General features: G+C 39.3%; 2 protein-coding genes across 3 annotated transcripts in view; both read left to right on the forward strand.

Moving 5' to 3' along the window:
* Window positions 1-24,026, forward strand: part of ZRANB3 (zinc finger RANBP2-type containing 3) — a 319,849-nt gene that overhangs the window by 233,078 nt on the left and 62,745 nt on the right. Inside the window, exons 9-12 of the mRNA XM_010367383.2 lie at window positions 11,937-12,056; window positions 14,977-15,096; window positions 17,636-17,815; window positions 20,953-21,105. Coding sequence (XP_010365685.2) covers window positions 11,937-12,056; window positions 14,977-15,096; window positions 17,636-17,815; window positions 20,953-21,105 — 573 coding nt within the window. The remainder of the gene's footprint in view (window positions 1-11,936; window positions 12,057-14,976; window positions 15,097-17,635; window positions 17,816-20,952; window positions 21,106-24,026) is intronic.
* LOC115893221 (SOSS complex subunit B2) lies at window positions 21,194-23,459 on the forward strand. Of its 2 annotated transcripts, XM_030916533.1 has the most exons (2): window positions 21,194-21,300; window positions 21,780-23,459. In XM_030916533.1, the coding sequence occupies exon 2, from the start codon at window positions 21,929-21,931 to the stop codon at window positions 22,301-22,303; it is 375 nt and encodes a 124-aa protein (XP_030772393.1). In that variant the 5' UTR covers window positions 21,194-21,300; window positions 21,780-21,928; the 3' UTR covers window positions 22,304-23,459. The 2 variants fall into 2 exon arrangements, with proteins under 2 accessions (XP_030772393.1, XP_030772392.1); XM_030916532.1 differs by having other exon boundaries at window positions 21,200-23,459.

A 24,026-nucleotide genomic window follows, 5' to 3' on the forward strand; every position in this document is an offset into this window, starting at 1 on the left:
AACAAAAGACTAATTAATAGCCAGAATCTACAAGAAACGCAAACAAGTCAGCAAGAAAAAAAATAATAATAATCCCATCAAAAAGTGGACTAAGTTCATGAATAGACAATTCTCAAAAGAAGATATGCAAATGGCCAAAAAAACATGAAAAAATGCTCACCATCACCTATTATCAGGGGAATGCAAATTAAAACCACAGTATAATACCACCTTGTTCCTGCAAGAATGGCTATCATTTAAAAATCAAAAAATAGCCGGGCGCGGTGGCTCAAGCCTGTAATCCCAGCACTGTGGGAGGCTGAGACGGGCGAATCACGAGGTCAGGAGAGCGAGACCATCCTGGCTAACACGGTGAAACCCCGTCTCTACTAAAAAATACAAAAAGCTAGCCGGGCGAGGTGGCGGCGCCTGTAGTCCCAGCTACTCGGGAGGCTGAGGCAGGAGAATGGCGTGAACCCGGGAGGCGGAGCTTGCAGTGAGCTGAGAGCCGGCCACTGCACTCCAGCCTGGGCGACAGAGCGAGACTCCGTCTCAAAAAAAAAAAAAAATCAAAAAATAAGGCCGAGTGCAGTGGCTCACACCTGTGATCCCAACACTTCAGGAGGCCAAGGCAGGCAGATCACTTGAGGCTAGGAGTTTGAGACCAGTCTGGACAATATGGTGAAACCCCATCTCTACTAAAAATACAAAAATTAGCCGGGTGTAGTGGCGTGTGCCTGTAGTCCCAGATACTCGGGAGATTGAGGAAGGAGAATTGCGTGAACCCAGGATTTGGAGGTTGCAGTGAGCCGAGATTGCACCACTGCACTCCAGCCTGGGTGACAAAGCGAGACTCCCTCTCAAAAAGAAAAAGAAAAAGAAAATGCAAAGGCATAAGAATGATACAGTGGGACTTTTGGGACTTGGGGGAATGGTGAGAGGGGTGTAAGAGATAAAAGACTACACACTGGGTGCAGTGTACAATGCCCAGGTGATGGGTGCACCATAATCTCAGAAATCACACCTAAAGAACTTATCCATGTAACCAAACACCACCTGTTTCCCCAAAAACCTATTAAAATAAAAATAAAATAAAACAATGGAACATTTTTTTAAAATAACGATGATAAATAGTAAACAAAGGAATGAACCAAAAATAATCAATGTTACCAGTACAAAGTCAATTAGTGGAGAATCTCTGATAATTAGGAGAATTACTTTTCTTCTGTGTCATTGTTTTTGTTGCTTTGTAATATATGTTGAGAATACAATGGATGAAAATGAACACATTCTTCAGATTTGTGATCAGCATAATACTCTCCTAGAAAAAAAACCAGATACCTGTGTTACGTATGGTCTGGCCATCTCTCAATTCAAGTCCATTACAACAGGTACATCACAACAGTGCCTCATTTTTAGAAGAAACCATTTGGGGAGAAATGCCAGTTATTTTTCTATGAAAAGGATTAAAGCCAACCCATAATTTAAAATTTCTTGTCACTAGAGGGATGGCAGCATTCCTTCGTGCCTTAACAACGTTCCAGAAGGCAAATTACTTTAAACACGTTTCCATTATGCAAAAAGTATGTTTCCTCTTTAATTGCCTCAGCAGCTTAGCACAGGTGGAATCCTATTTATAATATGCAGTGAGGTATAATGAGGCCACTGCAATATTCCCTGCTGCACAGGGTCTGGGAAGATATGAGACTGAAGAGTGCTGCTTCTTCTGCCATTTCTGTAGTTTCGGAAAGGATCTCTGGCTCTGAATTGGGGACACTCCGCCTCCTCTTCATTAGCAGGAAATAGTCAGCGATAATCAATACAGTGCAAAGAAAATAATGTTACCATTTTAAAGGATAAAAGAGTATATTAACTATATGGAAATGTGGCATGGAGGAAGGCTTTATTAAAGATAAGGAAATAATCCACTTGAGAAGGAGTGTTGTAAGGTTTTTGAGGTGGCAAGAATGGGTAGGTTGGAATCACAAATAGAGGAGTTTACCATAGAAAAAGAAGAAATAACCTCTCTGCCAGGCACGGTGGCTCACGCCTGTAATCCCAGCACTTTGGGCGGCCAAGGCAGGCAGATCACCTGAGGCTGGGAGTTCGAGCAGACCAGCCTGACCAACATGGAGAAACCCCATCTCTACTAAAAATACAAAATTAGCCAGGCGTGGTGATGCATGCCTGTAATCCCAGCTGCTCAGGAGGCTGAGGCAGGAGAATTGCTTGAACCCTGGAGGCGGAGGTTGCAGTGAGCCGAGATTGCACCATTGCACTCCAGCCTAGGCAACAAGAGCAAAACTCTGTCTCAAGAAAAAAAAAAAAAAGAAGAAGAAATAACCTCTCTTGTTACAAAAGGAAAGGAAGTAAGGATGAGTAAAGTAAGGAAAGGTAACAGAGGCCGGGCGTGGTGGCTCAAGCCTGTAATCCCAGCACTTTGGGAGGCTGAGGCGGGCGGATCACGAGGTCAGGAGGTCGAGACCATCCTGGCTAACACGGTGAAACCCCGTCTCTACTAAAAAACACAAAAAAACTAGCCGGACGAGGTGGCAGGAGCCTGTAGTCCCAGCTACTAGGGAGGCTGAGGCAGGAGAATGGCATAAACCCGGGAGGCGGAGCTTGCAGTGAGCCGAGATCCGGCCACCGCACTCCAGCCTGGGTGACAGAGTGAGACTCCATCTCAAAAAAAAAAAAAAAAGAAAGGTAACAGAATTCTCAGATGTGATTCTGTTTTCTTTGGGCAAGGGATAGTTTGAGAGCCGGGAGTCATAGGTTATGATTTTGAAGGAAGTGGAAGAGGTTGAAATAGTTTTTGCCGTTTACTGGAGAAATATGCTAATAATAGGAGCTAATACTTTTATAATGTCCACTATGTGCCAAGCACTAATCCAAACATATTTCATGAACTAACTTATTTAATTTTCACCACAACCCTATGCAGTATAGGTACTTTTATCTTCTTTTATAGATGAGAAAATTAAACTACAGAGATTAAGTGACTCTCAATGTCTCTCACATTGTAAATGATGGAGCTAGTATTCAAACCCAGACTGTCTGGCTCCAGAGTCCATGTGCTTAGCCATCATTCTACAAGGATAGCTAAATAGACATAATATTTGTTAATGACCATAGATTAATGTGTTACTTATTTTTCTATTAGTGATTTTTTTAAGGGTCAAAGTCTTGCTCTGTTGCCCAGGCTGCAGTGCAGTGGTGTGATCGCGGCTCACTGCATCCTCTAACTTCCAGGCTCAAGCTGCCCTCCCACCGCAGCCTAATGACTAGCTGGGACCACAGGCATGAGCCATCATGCCTGGCTCCCTATTAGTGATTTTTCAACATCCCTGAATAGGCATGGAAAAGATACAGACTTTAAAGTCTGTACATTCTGTGTGTTTTGATTTTTAACACCCAAATAAGGTTTATTCATGAACAAATAAATAAACCTCACCAAATAAGGTTTATTCTGTACTTATTGCCATGACTAGTGAATGGAGTTTAGAAATAAATCAAGAATGTTTTTAATAATTGAATTCAGTTTTAAAAGAATTAGATTAGCTGTTTTTTTTTTTGTTTGAGACAGGGTCTTACTCTGTCACCCAGGCTGAATTTCAGTGGCACAGTCACAGCTCACTGCAGCCTCAACCTCCCAGGCTCAAGCAGTCCTTCTGCCCCGGCCTCCCAGGTAGCTGGGAGTACAGATAGGCACATGCCATCACACCCGGCTAATTTTTAAATTTTTTGTAGATACAGGCTCCCACTATGTTGCCCAGGCTGGTCTCAAACTCCTGGGCTTGAGCAGTCCTCCTGCCCCAGCCTCCCAAAGTGCTGGGATTATAGCCATGTGTCGCTGTGTCAGGCCTAGATTAGCTGTTTTGGTCAATGACTTTTATGATCAAACTTCCATGAAAATAACTTTCTTAAAGTTCATAATACTATTGGCTTTACTTTGTCAAAATTTGGGTAAATTTTGGGTAAATGGAATTATGTCATTCTTAGGAATGCTGTCTCTCATGTATCCTTGCCAAGTTGATTGATTGATTGATAATGATTGCTTTATTGTAACTTGTTCTGAAAACCTTACGGAAAGATTTAGGATCCCAGGGTTTTTTTATAAAATTATGTTGGTTAAGATATTAAATTGGAATTGCCTTTTTCACAGGGTATTGTATCCCATCTACCCTTCAGTGTGCTGCTGGTGGAACTCCATCAGTGTCAAAAGATTAAATGTATTAGAGGTATTAGATTTGTATTTGCAGATATATTTATAAGGAAGTAAAACATTCTTTGAGATAAGAAAATAATACTTTTGATAGTTCACTGGAACCATCTTTTGAAGTGAAACTATTGTTTCTTTGGGAAAATTTGGGCATGAGACTCTGTAAAAATGTTCAAAGCCCTGACATTATGGTATGGAAACTGCTAGTCTTCTCCTGAAGGCTGTCTCCTACCAGATTTCAAAATGTTTACTAACAGATTTGAAAATGTTTTTTCAGGCTGGTGAAAAAGTTTCTAAATTAAAAACTATCGGCAAAGGGGGAAGGGACACTATCGGCAAAGGGGGAAGGGACACTGGAAGACAATGTCTAGCCTTCCTTTTGTGGGGAGCTGCAGAAGCTAGGCAGGGAGTAAATAAACAATGCATATTCTCTTTTACTTTGGTACTTGCCTCTGCTTATTTAAGATAATTTTAAAGGAGAGAAAGTAAATCAACTATCATAAAAGAAATGTTATTAAGGAACAGTATAAGGTGAGCTAGATAAATGAATAAAAATAAGAGAGTATATCAACTGATGAATGAATAAAATGCATATATATTCATACAATGGAATATTATTTGACATTAAAAAATAAATGAAGTGCTGATGTATGCTACAACATGGATTGGAAACCATTACACTAAGTTAAAGAAGCTGTCTCAGAAAACACATATTATATGATTCCATTTATATGGAATGTCCAACAGAGTCAAATCCATAGAGACAGAAAGTTAATTAGTGTTTACCTAGAGCTGAAATGATGGGGAGCTGGGGTATGACAGCTGAGAGGTAAAGGAATTCTTTTTAGGATAATGAAAAGGTCCTAACAGCGGGGCACGGTGGCTCAAGCCTGTAATCCCAACACTTTGGGAGGCCGAGACGGGCGGATCACGAGGTCAGGAGATCGAGATCATCCTGGCTAACACGGTGAAACCCCGTCTCTACTAAAAAATACAAAAAACTAGCCGGGTGTGGTGGTGGGCGCCTGTAGTCCCAACTACTCGGGAGGCTAAGACAGGAGAATGGCGTAAACCCGGGAGGCGGAGCTTGCAGTGAGCTGAGATCCGGCCACTGCACTCCAGCCTGGGCAACAGAGCGAGACTCCGTCTCAAAAAAAAAAAAAAAAAAAAAAAAAGATACTGGTATAATGAAAAGGAAAATTAGTCCTTGAGCTCCTGTTAGGTTGTGATTGTTGTGATGATACACAATTCTGCAAATGTTCTAAAAGCCATTGAATTGTACACTTAAAAGAGTGAATTTTATGGCATGGGAATTATATCGCAATAAAGCTATATTTTTAAAAAGAGAGAGAACCTAGGTTCTTCTGTCTTTTGTTGTCTGACCCAGTTCGCTGCTTGCCCTCAACAGCTCCTATTATAGCCCCAAGATGACTGCTGCATTCCAGGATATCAGATATGAAGGCAGCCCATAATGTCTAAAGCAAGGAAGAGTGTTCCTAAGAGTGCCTTTGTCAGGGAGGATGTTTTTTTTGAAACCCCCAGCAGACTCCTCAGATGTCATATTAGTCAGAATCATTTGCAGGGGAAATGAAAATGCTAGATTTGCTTAGACCAATCACAATTCACCTGTGACTAAGAAGACATTAAAAGAGCTTTAAAAAAAAGAGTTTAAAAGGTCATGCAATATCTGAACAAAACTGTCATTTGATTGGGTTCTGAGGACTTCAGGACTTAAAGGGAAGCTTTCTTTTTGCTCATACTGTCTTAGCTGTAAGTTATAGCTATTAAAGAAAAGATTATTCTGACTTGTTAAAACAGTAGGGAAGACTACTCAAGACTATTGCAGTATAGAGGTCAACTGTTTTGCAATAGGCAAGAGAGGTTGAGCCCAATTCCAAATACAAGGACAAGTAGAGGTTTATAGCCAGCAAGTAGGTTGAGAGAGTTGATGAATGGAAAATTACTAAGAGGAGACCTGAAGGAAATTCTTGCTAAAAACAGGCCAAGGCTTTATACATCCAAAGGTGCGGAGTGAGGAACTAGATCCAATATCAAGAGTGGGGGGATTTTCACTGAAATCACTTAGTGGGGTTCTTATAAGACTGGGCTATGCAGGCCTGGCAAGGACAGGATGGACACAGAAGACCAAGGTGAAGGCTTAGTTGCACAGAGAGCTCAGGAGAGCCTAACTAAAGTTAGGTCAAAGGAGAGTCTTTGTCATAGTTCAGTTTTGATGTTTTTGTCTTTCTTTTTTTTCTTTCTTATTATTTGATTAAAAGCCAACAATTTGAAATCAAATAACTTTTATCAGGTCTTTAGTGCAATATAGATTTTTCTTTAACTACCTTTACCTCAGAAAGTAAGATGTGTACCTCTTCACTGAAAAAAAAAATGAATATTCTCTTCATTGTTGTATTTTATTTTATTAATTAATTTATTTATTTATTTTGAGATGGAGATTTGCTCTTGTTGCTCAGGCTGGAGTGCAATGGCGCAATCTCAGGTCACCGCAACCTGTACCTCCCGGGCTTAAACGGTTCTCCCGCCTCAGCCTCCCGAGTAGCTGGACCACAGGCATGCGCCATCACGCCCGGCTAATTTTGTATTTTTAGTAGAGACAGGGTTTCTCCATGTTGGTCGGGCTGGTCCCTAACTCCAGACCTCAGGTGATCCTCCCACCTCCGCCTCCCAAAGTGCTGGGATTACAGGCGTAGGCAACCGCACCTGGCCTGCATTTTTTTAATTAAGATATAATGTATAGTTAATTACTTAAATTAGACCTTCGACTAACAGACTCATTACTAACAGATCAATTCTAGTAAAATAAAATAGAGTTTTGAACACATACATTTTCTGCAACTTCTGTGAAACCTGAACCGGCATAACCAAGATGTTGATTATTATGAGGACCTGCCATTCCACATACTATGTGCTTAAGATCGTTGGAAGCAAATTCCTGTTCAGATAATTTAAAATCTGACAATGCAGTTAGAGTTTTTATTAGAATAAAATCAAAATAGTTAAAATGCATGCATAGTACATTTTAAAATGAAAATCTGTGTAATCCCCAGCTTAAGAACCTAAGAGAATCCCAAAAGTTCATTTGTTACTTTCGATGTTTTAGTATACTAAACACATTTTCTCCTAAAAAGCAGTATCACAAATGATGGTTAAGTTGCGTTGTTAGTCCTAAGAGCCTATTTAGCCAGTTATGTAATTGAGCTTTATAATAATGTTAGGAATCATAAACCTTTTTGAAGAACTAGTGGAAAGGAGTGGGAAAAGGGGGCTTGAACTTTGGCATCAGCATCTCTGGTTGTGATGGAAGCAGGTGATACCAGTGGAGGAGACTAACGAAAATTGCTCACTTGGGAAGAGGAGGGGGAATCCATCTGAGACTAGAGGTTTAGCAATTATATAGTTTGTAAATCTGGACTGGATAGTAATGAATGTACCTTAAAAGTACTCCATCTTGACATGTACATTTTGAAAGGCTTGTCACAGTAAATATAGCTCTTTAGGCAAACATGCACTTTATTAAAATGGTTCAGTTGCCATGACAACATATCCGGAATTTATAGCTCCTTGTTTTGACAGTACTTCATTTCCACTTTCCAAGGCACTGAAATCCAAGGCTAAAGTTCTTAACAGCCCCTTCTCTTATTGTATGATGAATTTCTGTGATATGGAAAACTTAGACATGCAAAATGTCGTTTGCAGAATCTGTCATGTGACTTTATAGTCATATATATGAATTTTAAGTAGGTATTTTTCAGTTTCAAAATACCTCCTTTATAATTTTTTATTACCAAACCTACATAGTGTCATAGTTTAATGACCAGAGATCCAAAAAATAACAGTCTCCTAACCTTATTTCCCAAAGGCAACAACCTTCTTTTCTTTCAGCTGATTTTTTTTTTTTTCGTGTTTACTTCAAATCCCTCAACACCATACTTATATTGCTGCTTGGTTTGTATTACTATTTGCTTTGTAATTTTAGCTGTCATCAGTTGGCTTCTTAATACGGAAGATAAAATTTTAGCCCTTTCTGTTATTTCCATCCTTCCATGAAAGTGATAATCATAGTTTTACTGATTTTATAGCAACTTATTACCAATTTTGGCTTGATCAGTATGCACCATATTTATTATTAGAACCATATTTACAACATTTACAGGTGAAATGTATGCTATGGATATGTTTTCTTCCACAACTCATTTTATTTTCTTTGGCATTAATAATTATAAACGTTTTTATTTTCTTCTTTTATTAGTTTTCTATGTAGTTGTCACTAATTCATCCTCAAAGTTTCCCCTAGTTATTTAACCTTCTCCCATTATCTTTAAACATTAAGCATTGTATTAATCTCATCTTCTTAAAGAAATTTCCCCTGGTTCCTTCTGATGAGCTCCAGTCTGAACTGTTACTCTTTAGGCCTGCTGCAGAGCTCCCATCCTAGAGATTTTCACCTCTTTCCTTTATATTATTTTCTTTCTTTGTTTACTTCCTTGTTTTGTTGGAGGATTTTCTCCAGTAGCCTCCCAAGAAATGGTATATTGGAAGCAAATTATTTGCATTCCTTGCATATTTGAAAATATTATTATTCTATCTGATTTTTAATTAGCTGGATATAAAATTTGGGGAAATCATTTTCTCTCATTTCTGGTATTGGTAGTGAGAAATCCAATACAATTCAGAATTGTTATTCTATTTTGATTCTATGAAATCTTTTCTTCCCTTTTCTGGAAGCTTATAGAATCATTTCTGTGTCCCAGTGTTCTAAAATTTCTTGATAATGAGCCTCATTCTGGGTCTGTTTTCATTCATTGTGAAAGACACGAAGTGGGTCTTTTCCATTTTTCATTTTGGAAACTCATGCCCTTCAGTTATGTAGAACTTTATTTCTTTGATTATTTTTGTTGGGTTTTTTTCTCTGTTTGTTTTCTGAGACTTTTATTGTTCCTATGTTTTCATACATTGCCCTCATGACCTGATCCCCTAATTATTTTATATTTTATATTTCTTTTTTTTTTTTTTTTTTTTGAGACAGAGTCTCACTCGGTTGCCCAGGCTGGAGAGCAGTGGCGTAATCTCGGCTCACTGCAACCTCCACCTCCCAGGTTCAAGTGATTCTTCTGCCTTGGCCTCCCGAGTAGCTGGGATTACAGGTGCGTGCCACCACGCCTGGCTAATTTTTGTATTTTTAGTAGAGATGGGTTTCACCATGTTGGCCGGGCTGGTCTTGAACTCCTGACCTCGAGTGATCCACCCGCCTCGGCCTCCCAAAGTGCTGGGATTACAGGCGTGAGCCACCATGCCTGGCCTATATATTTTCTGTCTACTTTCTAGGAGATTTCCTTAGCTTAATAACCAATGAATTATCCATTTCTGCTATTATATTTTTCATTTCTGAGAGTACTTTTTTCTCCTCTTTATCTCTCTCTCTTCCAGTTTTCTTAGCTCTGTATATTTGATCTGTTCATACACGTTGCTTTCTACAAATATCTATTGATCTTTGGTTGGTTGCTTATATTTACAAGAAAGACACTAACCACTGACTAGAAGCTCTGCACATGTATATGATTTATAGACTATGGCCTTCAATAAATGGTGTTCTGAATGGGATGTCTCCTTGGGAAACCCCTGATAGCAGTATCTTTAGTTTTTTCTCTGGCTGGTCAGATTCCTTAGAAAAGAATCACTTTATATGATTCTACTCTCTTGCCTGAAAGACATAAGCCTGTTTCTGTTTTGGGAAGTATAGGGGTAAGAAGGCTGGGAGAGAGGGGCAGATCTCAGCATTTATTTTGTAACTTTCATGTAATCTCCATGAATTTTGTAGGATATACTTATCATCAATATAGGATTCCTCCATCCAAATACCCTCTATTTTATCCACTCCAGAGAATAAGTCTGTAGTTTTCTACCAGAATGGTTATAGTAGTTACCTATTGTATGGAAGAGGTAGAGAGAAGGTAAATAGCAGTATTGTACATAATCAACTACTTAAACATTATTTCAGCAGGTCCTTCTAGCCACACCTGTCCCCATTCCAGAGGTGTCATTTTCTGAACCTTTTTAGATGACTGCAGCATAAATCAAGTGCTTCTCCAGTTTCCATAGCCAGTTTAGGATCTGTGAGATTGGTTAATCAGTTGTCAGTCATTATCTACTTCTTAGCTTCCAAAGTTTTGTTGCTATTGACTTTTCTCCAGTTCTCTTTGCCCCTCTACACTTAGATATCTTTTAAACATAGCATTGAGATGGAGCAGAAATTAAATGTGGTCAGCCTGGTGTCTATTTCCAAAAGTTCTAAATAACCAGTTTTTTAAAAGTTAAAAGATACGTATATTCATATTTTAAACTTAATTCATGCGATCCTCTTTTTTTTTTTTTTTTTTTTGAGACGGAGTCTGGCTCTGTCCCCCAGGCTGGAGTGCAGTGGCTGGATCTCGGCTCACTGCAAGCTCCGCCTCCCGGGTTTACGTCATTCTCCTGCCTCAGCCTCCCGAGTAGCTGGGACTACAAGCGCCCGCCACCTCGCCTGGCTAGTTTTTTGTATTTTTTAGTAGAGACGAAGTTTCACCGTGTTAGCCAGGATGGTCTCGATCTCCTGATCTAGTGATCCGCCCGTCTCGGCCTCCCAAAGTGCTGGGATTACAGGCTTGAGCCACCGCGCCCGGCCCCGTGATCCTCTTTAATTCCTATTTATTTCATACCAAATTGATTTTTTACTCTTACTAAGTAACTTGGCCTCAAGTTACCTATTAATCTGAACTTTTTTTATTTTCTTCCTTCTGCCTCACAATTGTTCTATATGTCCCCCTGTTCTCTCAGACCTCACTACTGTTGTCTTCATCCCATCACTCCAGCCTCTTCTGGAACCTTCTCCATCCCAGAGATACGCTAAATGACCTAATTTCCATTTATCTTAATCTGTGTGCTCCTTTAACTGCCTATTTGTAAGTCTACCTAAGTTTCTTAAGTTAAAAAAAAAAGTGCTCTTCATCTGATTTTTTTGCTCTCTATTTTCTCCTTAACTCTGTTCGACTTAGTCTTATATGTAAACTTTTTTGAAAATCACCTTCTAAACAAAACTGCCAACTCCTTCTTGGTCATAGCCTATTTGACTACCTCCTTTCCGTTGAAACCCATTGTTGTGTTGTTTTTTAATTCTTTTTATTTTTATTTATTTATTTATTTTTTTTTTTTTTTTTGAGACGGAGTCTCGCTCTGTCGCCCAGGCTGGAGTGCAGTGGCCGGATCTCAGCTCACTGCGAGCTCTGCCTCCCGGGTTTACGCCATTCTCCTGCCTCAGCCTCCTGAGTAGCTGGGACTACAGGCGCCCGCCATCTCGCCCGGCTAATTTTTTGTATTTTTTAAGTGGAGACGGGGTTTCACTGTGTTAGCCAGGATGGTCTCGACCTCCTGACCTTGTGATCCGCCCGCCTCGGCCGCCCAAAGTGCTGGGATTACAGGCTTGAGCCACCGCGCCCGGCCTGTTTTTTAATTCTTCTAACTCTTGTCTTCTTCTCGTTTGACTGCTCAGGTTTTTCCCTTCTTGTCCCTCTTCTTCAACATTTTCCTCACATGTGGGCTTCTACTTCCTTAGGCTACCTAGGAACAGTGCAGTTAAAAGTTTATATTTATTGATTTTCAAGCCGCTTTATTAAAAGTGACAGATTTTAAATAATCATTTTTATGACACTAATAAGGTTTACCTTCTAATATTTAGGCAGGTGCTGTAAAGGATTATATTAAGATGATGCTTCAGAATGATTCACTTAAATTTCTGGTTTTTGCTCACCATTTAAGCATGCTCCAAGCTTGCACAGAAGCAGTCATCGAAAGTAAGGTATGTTGCTATTTTTTAATTAAATACTTTTTAGAATGCATATTTTTACTATACTAAACATCAGTTGTAGTCTCATAATTGAGGAGTTTTTTGTCTTCTTTAGATGATGGTATATAAATTGTTACACATTTTTCTTGAAAATTATATTAGTATTATATGATAATGATATACTATTAAATTTTCTCTTTTCTTAACTGATCTCATAATTTTCCACTGACCAAATTATCTGGATTGATTAAAGATATGTTGCCATGATAGACTATAATGTGAATTTCATTTTTATTCCTGGATATACCATTTTAGAGTGGTGTAGGTGGTTAAACGTTAGACTTTCTATTTACCTGCATGGTGGCCTTTGAATGTAGGTGACATAGAGAGGAAAGAAAGAATGAATTTGGGCAATGTTAGTACCCAACTGCAGTCATACCATTTAAACTTCCAGGCAGTGTATGGAAAATGATTACTAAAATTTAGTGTAGATGTATTTGAAACATACAGCCCAAGTAATTTATCAGGTTAGCTCCATCAAGCCATGTGGCTTTACTGCATCTTCTTAGGTCTACCTTGATTTCCAGTAGTCCACCAGTGAGTGACAGCATCTTCCTTTGTTTCTATCAAAGATAAAAACTTAGCATACATTGTTTAAACATTAGTTAATATGTTAATTAATATTACCAAAGAAATACTTCTAGTATTTCCTTCATAGGAAGAGTTATAATAAAGTGCTGTACATTAAAAGGTACTTTCTCATTGATTATGTAGTTTCTGAAAAACACCCTCTAAGAGTTAATTAACCTTAATATTTTTTAAATGATTGGGCAAGAAATTAGATTCCTAATATTTTTCTTATTCTGATTCCATTATACCTTAAAACTACTGGGATCAATTCGAAGTATAGTAGTCTTTTTTTCTTACATCCATTTTACTGATATGTTTAGAATCCCATTTAGCTTTACTAAGAGTTTAAAATGTAGATATAGGCCAGGTGCGGTGGTTCACACCTGTAATTCCAGCACTTTGGGAGGCCGAGGGGAGCGGATCACCTGAGGTCGGGAGTTCGAGACCAGCCTGACCAACATGGAGAAACCCCGTCTCTACTAAAAATACAGAATTAGCTGGGCGTGGTGGCACATGCCTGTAATCGCAGCTACTCGGGAGACTGGGGCAGGAGAATCGCTTGAACCTGGGAGGAGGCAGAGGTTGCAGTGAGCTAAAATCCCGCCACTGCACTCCAGCTTTGGCAATAAGAGCGAAACTTCTTCTCACAAAAAAAAAAAAAAAAGGGGCCGGGCGCGGTGGCTCAAGCCTGTAATCCCAGCACTTTGGGAGGCCGAGACGGGCGGATCACGAGGTCAGGAGATCGAGACCATCCTGGCTAACTCTGTGAAACCCCGTCTCTACTAAAAAATACAAAAAACTAGCCGGGCGAGGTGGCGGGCGCCTGTAGTCCCAGCTACTCGGGAGGCTGAGGCAGGAGAATGGCGTGAACCCGGGAGGCGGAGCTTGCAGTGAGCTGAGATCCGGTCACTGCACTCCAGCCCCGGCGACAGAGTGAGACTCCGTCTCAAAAAAAAAAAAAAAAAAGATATTCATGGGGTTGGAGGTGAATTTTTCCCCAACTCTCCCTACCCTGACAATGTATTTTCTTTAGAAAGACCCTCAGAGGATTTTATAATCTTCCTTAATGGCTATTAAATGGTTCACTGGTTGATGTATACTTGCTCTTTGAGGACAGAACATTGATACGGGACATTCTCTTTAATAATTAACTTGGATATTCCCTTATAAAAGTGAATATTCATATGTTCCAACTATTTAAGGGTATATTTTCTATAGCAGTACATATATGAATAAGGTTTTTTGAAATTTAGGACTTACTGTTTTTAGAAGTTGGATAATGACTTCTTTTTAGCTATTCTAACACATAGTGATAACCCCCTTTTCTCAATTCAAACCATTCTTAAAGACAGCAATGTTCAGTTTAACACTTAATGTTTCCCTACTTTTTAAAAATGTGTGTGGTTGCCTCAGTGCCCCACCTCATAGAGATGACCATATCACATATTTCTTTTAAGTTTAATAATGTGTAAAACCAGAATTCAAACAATAGATTAAAAGCTCTATTTTCTGGCTGGGCACAACGAGGAAGGTGAATCACGAGGTCAGGAGATGGAGACCATCCTGGCTAACACTGTGAAACCCCATCTCTACTAAAAATACAAAAAATTAGACACGCATGGTGGCGGGCGCCTGTAATCCCAGCTGCTCGGGAGGCTGAGGCAGGAGAATGGTGTGAACCCGGGAGGTGGAGCTTGCAGTGAGCAGAGATTGCACCACTGTACTCCAGCCTGGGCGACAGAGCAAGACTCCGTCTCAAAAAAATAAATAAATAAATAAAGCTCTATTTTCCCAGTTAATATTTGAGATATTTCAGAAATAAATGTACTACTCTTCATGAATCCATAATTTATGGCAGAATCATCTTTCTCTTTTCTCATGTCTGGCTTTATTTTCACTTTAGAATTAGTGATCTTAAAACTTTAGAGTTAGTCTGATTCATGGTTTAAAGTTGTGTGTCAATTTACGTAGAATTTTACTGAAGACAACATTAGCTTAATTCATAAAAGATATGTGGAGCTTCAGCTATATACAAGGCATTGCCCTTAGCATTGATGGGATAAAGATGAATTAGACATAGACTCTACCCTCAAGTAGCTTAAAAGATTAAAAAAATAAGAAATTGTTATAAGAAGCTATTAAAAAACTTGGTAAGATTCTTCTTGTATAACATTTACCAATCTGTCATCTTAACCAAGTTCCATTTTGTTATGTGACCGTAAAAATAAGCTGTAAAATATATAAAATGAGATGGGTACCTAGGGGCTTGTCCTAATTTTGCCGTTTCCCTTGTTGATGCTAGACTCGTTACATTAGGATAGATGGAGGTGTTTCATCTTCAGAAAGAATACATCTGGTTAATCAGTTTCAAAAGGATCCTGACACTCGTGTGGCTATCCTAAGCATTCAGGCTGCTGGCCAGGTAAGAAATTTTCAATGAAATGTCATTGAAATAAGAAAAGAGGCCATTCACTATAACTTTGGTTTGTAAACTTATAATTTTCTATCTTGATGCCTTGTATAATAAATATTAATTCTCCTTCAGAGAGTTCCAGAAAGTGTAATAGAAAGAGGCCTTGACATCTTTGACACAGATCTCCTAAATTTTCAAGGAAAGTATCTCTTTGAAAGAATATACTTTCAAAGAAGAGTAAGAAGTGTATAGTTAATTTGATTGTAATCTTTTTGCGTGACCTTTTTTCATTCCTTTGAATTTGTATAGGCTTTTCTCATACCTGTCTCATATCCAACCCTTCACTTACTTGATTAGATTTGAAGGCAAGTAAACAGAAATTCAGATTAAGACCGACTTAAATACACAAAGTTTAATTCTCTTATGTAGACAGTCCAGGCCTAGCATGATGTTTGCACAAAGTCCTTAGGACCTACACTCCTTCTCGCTTTCTGCTTTACCACTCTTAGTATCTCTTATCTAAAAGGGCTGCTAGAGCTTCATCATATCTGCAGTCCAAGCAGCTGCCTGAAGAAAAGCACACTGCATCTCACTGTCTTGTAGTTAGTCCCACAAGCACACCTAATTTCAAGGGAAGCTGGGAAGAGTATCCTTTATTCCACGTAGCTCCGCTAAAAATTGGGTGTTACGTTACAAAGGAATAAGAGAAGGATAGATACTAGGGAAAGTAATGGCAGTCTCTGCCACAGTAGATAAGAGGGGATCTTCTGGACTGTTTTTCTGCTAACATTCTAAAATATTTTGTTGTAAATGTCTAAGCTGGGATATTTAACATAGGGAAAAGTAATTGAGCATACTGCTGTTCAGCCAAGCTGATACATGCCAAAGATCTGCTTTTACTCAGCTAATTAAAGTATATAAAATTGTATACAGAGAGAAACTTTATGAGGATGAAGCAGTTCCACAATTCACTGGGAGTTCTAACCAAAAGGACGGTTGTCTCAATGCTTCCCTCACGTTCAGTTAACCTTCCAATAATCAGAGTTATTTATCTGTTAGACTATTCCAACCATAGAGAATATCATCAAAAAGGGCTTAGAATTAGAAATGAAGTACTTAGAGCTGGGGAGGTGCTAAGTAGGAGAAAGCTAGACGGGAGATTCTAGGACCTTTTGAAATTAATAATGTATGGGGCACTTACATTTTATTCAAGGCTGTTTCTGAAGACCTTATATAAATCAAGACTCATATACTTGAGGACTGATATCTCCATAGGAATAAAGGAAAGTAGAAAGGTCTTTGTTCTTGATACTGTGAATCTTACATTATAGTTTAGCAGCTACTTAGAGTGGTATTGATCTTGCCAGCATATTTTCCCTTTATGCTTGTATAGTCAAATGATGCTTTTTATAAAATTAAAGATGTCTCTCTTTAAAAACTACTTTTTATTGTTTCTGCATTATTTCTAATATTCTGTGGCATTTTCAGTCCTAAATAGCAGCACAGTTTAATGTGTGTCTCTGTATTTTTATTACCTCTAACTTCTTTTTCAGAGACTGATTTTCAGTAAATTTTTCAGCTTGAGAACTAGTACCACCATTTAATTAATGCTAGCATAATTTTGTTATGTGACATGAAAATATTTTAAGTGAAAATAACATATCAAAATAATAGGAGTTGCAAAAGTCACTCACAGAAGTTAGGTGCGTGTGAACAACAAACAGCACTGATTAAATAATACTCTGAAAAAATGGCAGATATTTCTGTTTACCACCTAATGTCATTTTACTGCTATATGGCTATAGCATAAGCATGGTTCACATTTCATTCAGCCTACCAACATTAAAGTCATGCATTTTTTGACACATTGTTTAGTTTGACACATTTTTTAGTTTGAGGGTTTTGCATTATTTCATATAGTGATTATAAAGCAAGACTTAGTTAATATTTTTATGTCACACTATTTGAAATTCATGAAAATGCAGTTGTACAGAAAATGCAATTGCATTGTATATATTGAGACATAGGCAGTAAATTTCAGCTCTTTGGAATATAACATGAAAAATATCACAGGAAGAAAATGGTATAACCAGAGACATTATTTTCTTGCTTTATAACATGACAGTGTGAATTAAATGAAGAGGATGTAAATGCTGTCTGCCTAGTTGCTATAGATACCATATGTTGGAAATTGTATTCTCATTTATAAAGTATTTTATTAGATTTTCCAGTGGTAATGTGAATCCGTTCATCATCAGAGAATAAAGTGATTTAGTTTATATACTTCCATCAAGCTGGCTTTTGAAATTTTGAAATACCTTTCAAATGTGTTTTCTGTAGTTCACCTAACTACGGTATGTTGCATTAAATATTCTTCATTTGCCTTTCATGAATTAAATCTTAATTTGGCCTAAAATAAACAACTAATTTGTTTTCAAGTCCTTCGGTGTTGTCCATTTAACATGTTCAGAAAGACTTTATTATATATGGCTGTATGTTACATTCTCAATTTATTTGCATCTCAATTTATTTGCTTTATTTCACTTAGGGATTAACATTTACTGCGGCAAGTCATGTTGTATTTGCTGAGTTGTACTGGGACCCCGGACATATCAAACAAGCAGAAGACCGAGCTCACAGAATTGGCCAGTGCAGTTCTGTGAATATTCACTACCTTATTGCAAATGGAACTCTAGACACCCTTATGTGGGGAATGTTGAATCGCAAGGTAAAGCTTGAATTTAAATCAAGTTAGCAGCTTACTTATTATTAACCATAGCCAATTGAGTTAAGAGGCTGAGTTTTAGTGTTTTCAGGCAAAGGATACTTAAGTACATCAAGATGATGATAATAATAGAGACCAAGTTAAGAAAAGGCTTCAATAGTAGTACCTTGCCTGCTCTCCTCGGTAATAAGAGAGGCGTGAATTTCCACGTATTCCTGTTATCTTCCAAGCCCTTCTACTACATTAGAGGGACAACGATGGGGTTGGCTAGCAAGGAAACATAATGTCGCACCATTGCACTCCAGCCTGGGCAAGACTGTGTCTCAAAAAAAAAAAAAAGGATTAGATGATTTCTGGGTTAGTTTGTTTGGGCAGCCATAACAAAGTACCATAGATTGGGTAGTTTATAAATAATAGAAATTTATTTCTCACACTTCTGGAGGCTAGAAGTCTGAGATTAGGATGCCAGTATGGTTGAGTTCTGGTGAGGGCCCTCCTCCAAGTTGCTGACCACTGCTTTCTCACTGTGGAAAGAGGTCAAGAAAGCTCTTTGGGGTCTCTTTTATAGGGGACTAAGCCCATTCATGAGGGCTCCACCCTCATGACCTAATCACCTCCCAAAAGCCCCACCTCTGAACACCACCAACATTGGGAGTTAGGATTTTAACATCTGAATTTGGGGGGATACAAGCATTCAGCCCATAGCACTGTTTTTCAATTAAGTGTTTTTAAAGCACTGAATATAGATATTCAAAATGCCAATCATATGTTGGTTAAGTTTCAAAGCATATAAATATTAGAATAAAAGTTTTTATGAAGAAAGTGAATAGTATAACTTCTCAAGTAAGACCTTTTCTCATTAAGCATGAACCATTGACTGGGTAATGGGCTATAGTTTTGGATAATTATTGCTATGGTTTGAATGTTCATTCCCTCTAAAACTTACTTTGAAACTTAATCCCCACTGTGGCAGTATTGAGAGGTAGGCCATTAAGAGGTGATTGGCCTTCTTTCCCACCCTCTTCTAAAAAAAAGAAAAAAAGGTGATTGGGTCATGAGGGCTCTGCCCTCATGAATGGATTAATCCATTCATGGATTGAGGGATTAATGGATTATCATAAGAGTGGGCCTGGTGGCTTTATTGGAAGAGGAAGAGAGACCTAAGCTAGCACCACTCAGCCCCCTCCCCATAAGATGGCCTGTGCTGTCTCAGAACTCTGCAGGTACCCACCAGCCAGCAAGAAGCCTTCACCAGATGTGGCCTCTCAACCTTAACTTCTCAGCTTCCATAAGAAATAAGTTCATTTTCTTTATATATTACACAATTTCAGATATTCTGTTATAAGCAAAAGAAAACATACTAGATGTCAATGAAGAGTCAAACTGTAAAATATTTTAAGAGATTTACTCTTAGCCAAATATGAGTGACAGTGGCTCATGACACAGCCCCAGGAGATTCTGAGAACTTGTGCCGGAGGTGGTTGGGCTACAGCTTGGTTTTATGCAAGGTGGGGTGGAGGGAGGCATTGGTTCCAGATCATAGGTGGATTCAAAGATTTTCTGATTGGCAGTTGATTGAAAGAGTTTATCTGGGGCCAGGCGTGGTGGCTCAAGCCGGTAATCCCAGCACTTTGGGAGGCCAAGACGGGCGGATCTGGAGGTCAGGAGATCGAGACCATCCTGACTAACACGGTGAAACCCCGTCTCTACTAAAAAATACAAAAAACACTAGCCGGGCGAGGTGGCAGGCGCCTGTAGTCCCAGCTACTCGGGAGGCTGAGTCAGGAGAATGGTGTGAACCCGGAGGGCGGAGCTTGCAGTGAGCTGAGATCCCGCCACTGCACTCCAGCCCGGGCGACAGAGCGAGACTCCGTCTCAAAAAAAAAAGAGTTTATCTGAAGATAAACTCTTAACCTGGGTTTACCTGGGTTAAGATAAGGAGTTGTGGAGACCAAGGTTCTTCTTAGGCAGATGAAGCATCCAGGTAGCAGGCTTCATACAGAATAGATTGTAAATGTCTCTTATTAGACTTTTTTTTTTTTTTTTTTTTTTTTTTTTGAGAGATGGAGTCTTACTCTGTCTCCTAGGCTGGAGTACAGTGGCATGATCTCAGCTCACTGCAACCTCTGCTTCCCGGGTTCAAGCTATTCTCCTGCCTCAGCCTCCTGACTAGTTGGGACTACAGGTGCCCACCACCATGCCCAGCTGAGTTTTGTGTTTTTAGTAGAGATGGGGGTTTCACTATATTGACCAGGCTGGTCTCAAACTCCTGACCTTGTGATCCGCCCACCTCAGCCTCCCAAAGTGCTGGGATTACAGGCATGAGCCAGCGCTCCTGGCCTCTTATTAGACTTTAAAAGGTGCCAGAATCCTTAGTTAATTCTCTCTGGGATCAGGATAAAGACCTGGAAAGGAACGGGGATTCTCTACAGAATGTAAATTTTCCCCACAAGAGAGAGCTCTGCAGAGCCATTTCATACAAAAGAAATATGTTAGGGAGTAAAAGGTTTCCATTTGTTTTAGGGCCTGCTATCTGTCATGTTGGTGTCTTATTGCTACAAAGAATCTGTTTTGTCAGTCTTAAGATCTCTATTTTAATGTTAATGCTGGTCAGCTTTTTTGAGATGGAGTCTCACTCTGTCACATAGGAGTGCGGTAGCAGGATCTCAGCTTACTGCAACCTCTGCCTCCCGAGTTCAAGTGATTCTCCTGCCTTACCCTCCCAAGGAGCTGGCATCACAGGTGTCTGCCACCACGCCCAGCTAATTTTTCTATTTTTAGTAGAGATGAGATTTCACCATGTTGGGCAGGCTGGTCTCAAACTCCTGACCTCAGGTAATCAGCCCCCCTCGGCCTCCTAAAGTATTGGGATTACAGGCGTGAGCCACTGCGCCTGGCCTGTTTCAGGTTTAATTTAGAATGCTCTTTGCCAAGAGGAGGAATCCATTCAGTTGGTTGGGAGGCTTATAATTTTATTTTTGGTTTACAAAGATAATTATATTAATAAAGCCCATGCTATGTTGGAACAGTGAGATTATCTTAGTGGGTAGCTTATGATTTAAATGCAAAATCAAGTTACTTAGTGAATTTCAGCTGTGAGATGAACTGCTGAAAAATTCATTAACTTTTTCCTCTTGTAGGCTCAAGTTACAGGGAGCACACTGAATGGTAGGAAGGAAAAAATTCAGGCTGAGGAAGGTGATAAGGAAAAATGGGATTTCCTGCAGTTTGCTGAAGCTTGGACTCCAAATGACAATTCTGAAGAGTTAAGGAAAGAAGCTTTGTTCACTCATGTAAGATTATATGCCTTACTGTTTTTTATTTTTTTTTTAGTATCCTGAAACCATAACTTTGTATGTATGGTTTTAAATAGCAACTCTCGAGTCGCTGTTTGGGACGCTGGGCGTGCGGTGTTCTGTCTCCGCTCCCGTTTCGCTGTCACCACTCGTTCCCTCCCGGAGCCCGGGACAGGCTGGGCGCGCGCCCGTGTGAGTGAGCGGGACTCAGGGCAGAAGTGTCCCCTCACTGCGGTTTTTTTTTCCTTTTATCCAAAGAACGGGGCAGTTAGCACGCTTGCCGTCCTGTCGCCCGGTTGGGAGCGGGGTTGGTGTGCGGAGTGGTTCGCCTTTTTTTTTTAGAACTTGTGAGCCCTTTTTTTTTCTTCCCTTTTTCTTTTTTTAGGCTCAGTGCTGTCCGGGCTGGTTTCCCCGGTCCCTGACTAACCGCTTTCTGCCCCTTCTGTCGCCACCCCTGCCCAAGGTCGCCCCTCTGCGCTCGCCCCTGTCCCGGGAGGGTGGGAAGCTTTGACCCCGCCCTGCCCACTCGCGCCGCCCTGCCCACTCGCGTCTCCGCAGCCGTAGCCGCACCTGCCCCAATATGAATAGGGTCAACGACCCACTTATTTTTATAAGAGATATTAAGCCCGGACTGAAAAACTTAAATGTCGTCTTTATTGTCCTGGAGATAGGACGCGTGACCAAAACCAAAGACGGCCATGAAGTGAGATCGTGCAAAGTAGCAGATAAAACGGGCAGCATCACTATTTCCGTGTGGGATGAGATCGGAGGTCTTATACAGCCAGGGGATATTATTCGGTTGACCAGAGGGTATGCATCCATGTGGAAAGGATGTCTGACACTTTATACTGGAAGGGGTGGTGAACTTCAAAAAATTGGGGAATTTTGTATGGTTTATTCAGAAGTGCCAAATTTCAGTGAACCCAACCCAGATTATCGAGGACAGCAGAACAAAGGGGCACAGAGTGAACAGAAGAATAATTCCACGAATAATAATACGGGTACAGGTGCATTCGGACCAGTGGGAAATGGTGTTCACACTGGCACTGAATCAAGGGGACACCAGTTTTCACATGCTGGCAGAAGCAATGGCCGGGGACCTCTAAATCCACAACTACAAGGAACCGCTAGTAATCAAACAGTGATGACCACAATCAGTAATGGCAGGGACCCTCGGAGAGCCTTTAAAAGATGACCTATGCTAAATACTCACATGTAGTTTTTATACTACATGCCCTACTTGAACACTTATTGCACTTTTATTTATTGTTAACTGTGAAAAGTATGTCCTTTATTGGGTTTCCTTTTATATTCTTGGTTTGTTAAGAAGAATGGTTTGTTTTTATAGCAAAACTGTTAAGCTGCTCAAGTCTCCTGTTGAAGAATGGGAACACTGAAAAGTAGGGGCATTTATTTTTAGAGCAAAAAGATTATTGGATAACCTCTAAAAAACCTGCACCCATTTCATGGGTGAGTTACATCAGCTTTATAGCCTCTATGAGTCTATCTTCTGTATAAGTTTTGTAATATTTAACATAAGGCTTAATGGGAGATGTTCTTTTGTCTTGTATTCAGATATTGCCAACTAAAGCAATAACTATCAAAAAACACAAGAACTTGTCAATGCTAGCAGTAATTTTTGAGTATTTGTGGCTCTCAGAATGATTGACTTTGTTGAGTGACTACCATTAAGATTTTCCAAGGACTGACTCATCCCAAATTTTTGTTGTATTACCAGAAAAACAGATTCCTTATCAGAATTTGGAATAGAATGTAATATATATTTCAACAAGTAATTTTAAAAGAAAGCTACATTTATTTTAGAGTAGTGCTCCTAACATGTATTATCAACTTTGTGGATTACATTGGAGGAAAATTTAAAAGTGGGGCCTTGAATGTTTATTTTTTGCAACTACCATGTTAAATACTGAAGTATAATTTGAGGGAGTTATAACGTTATAATAAACATTGATCTGATTATTTAAAAAAAATTGCAAACATACTGGAGGTGAGTCAAATTGAATTATATAGTAACATGCAGTCTTAAGTCCTCATTACTTAACAGGTACTCAGCCTGGAGTGAAAATCCTGGGTACTAACTTTGAGAGGGGTGAGTGTGCATGTTGTCAAAGTTTCTGAACACAGTTCATGTAGCCTTATTAGCAAAAGTTTTAAGAAATGGCTCTATCAAAGAAGCAATTACAGCTTTATTCAGAAATGTAAAGGTGGAATTTATGTACATGTCGTAAGTGGTACCCACTTCCCCTTTTTACTGTAGGGTGGATAACTCTTAGGATTTAACTCTTTGAATATTATCTCTTGAATAAAGCGTGTGTTAATGTTAACAAAAATAAATAAATAAATAAATAGCAACTCTCAATTATTTATGGTATTGAAAGGAGACTTCACATAAAGCTGGAAACCCCCTTAGAACCAAAAATTAACATTATTTTCCAACAGTTTTCGTACTTACTGTTCAGCTCCTCAGATAAACTGAATAAAATTCAGAGTTCAGAAGAAAATATAGGCTATCTTTATGACGCTGAGAATAGGGAAGCATATACTAAATGTGCCTTAAAACATGCAAATAATAAAGAAAAAGATTCAGATATTTGAGTATATCGAAATCAAAGGTTTTGTTATACAAAATGTCCTGTATATAAGTCACACACTCAGTAAAGATATTTGTATTACAATGTCCAAAGTATTTGAAGAATTTATACAACTCAATTAGTAAAGCATAAACAAGTCAACAGAAAAATAGGCAAAGAGCTGGGCATGGTGGCTGACACCTGTAATCCCAGCATTTTGGGTGGCTGAGGCAGGCAGATCACCTGAGGTCAGGAGTTTGAGACTAGCCTGGTCAACATGGTGAAACCCTGTCTCTACTAAAAATACAAAAATTAGCTGGGTGTGTT

The sequence above is a fragment of the Rhinopithecus roxellana genome, chromosome 14, assembly GCF_007565055.1.
Source record: "Rhinopithecus roxellana isolate Shanxi Qingling chromosome 14, ASM756505v1, whole genome shotgun sequence".
Taxonomy (NCBI): Eukaryota; Metazoa; Chordata; class Mammalia; order Primates; family Cercopithecidae; genus Rhinopithecus; species Rhinopithecus roxellana.

Excerpts from the sequence above, each read along its gene's own strand:
- LOC115893221 (XM_030916532.1), top strand. The coding sequence starts at position 21,689 with ATGAATAGGGTCAACGACCCACTTATTTTTATAAGAGATATTAAGCCC.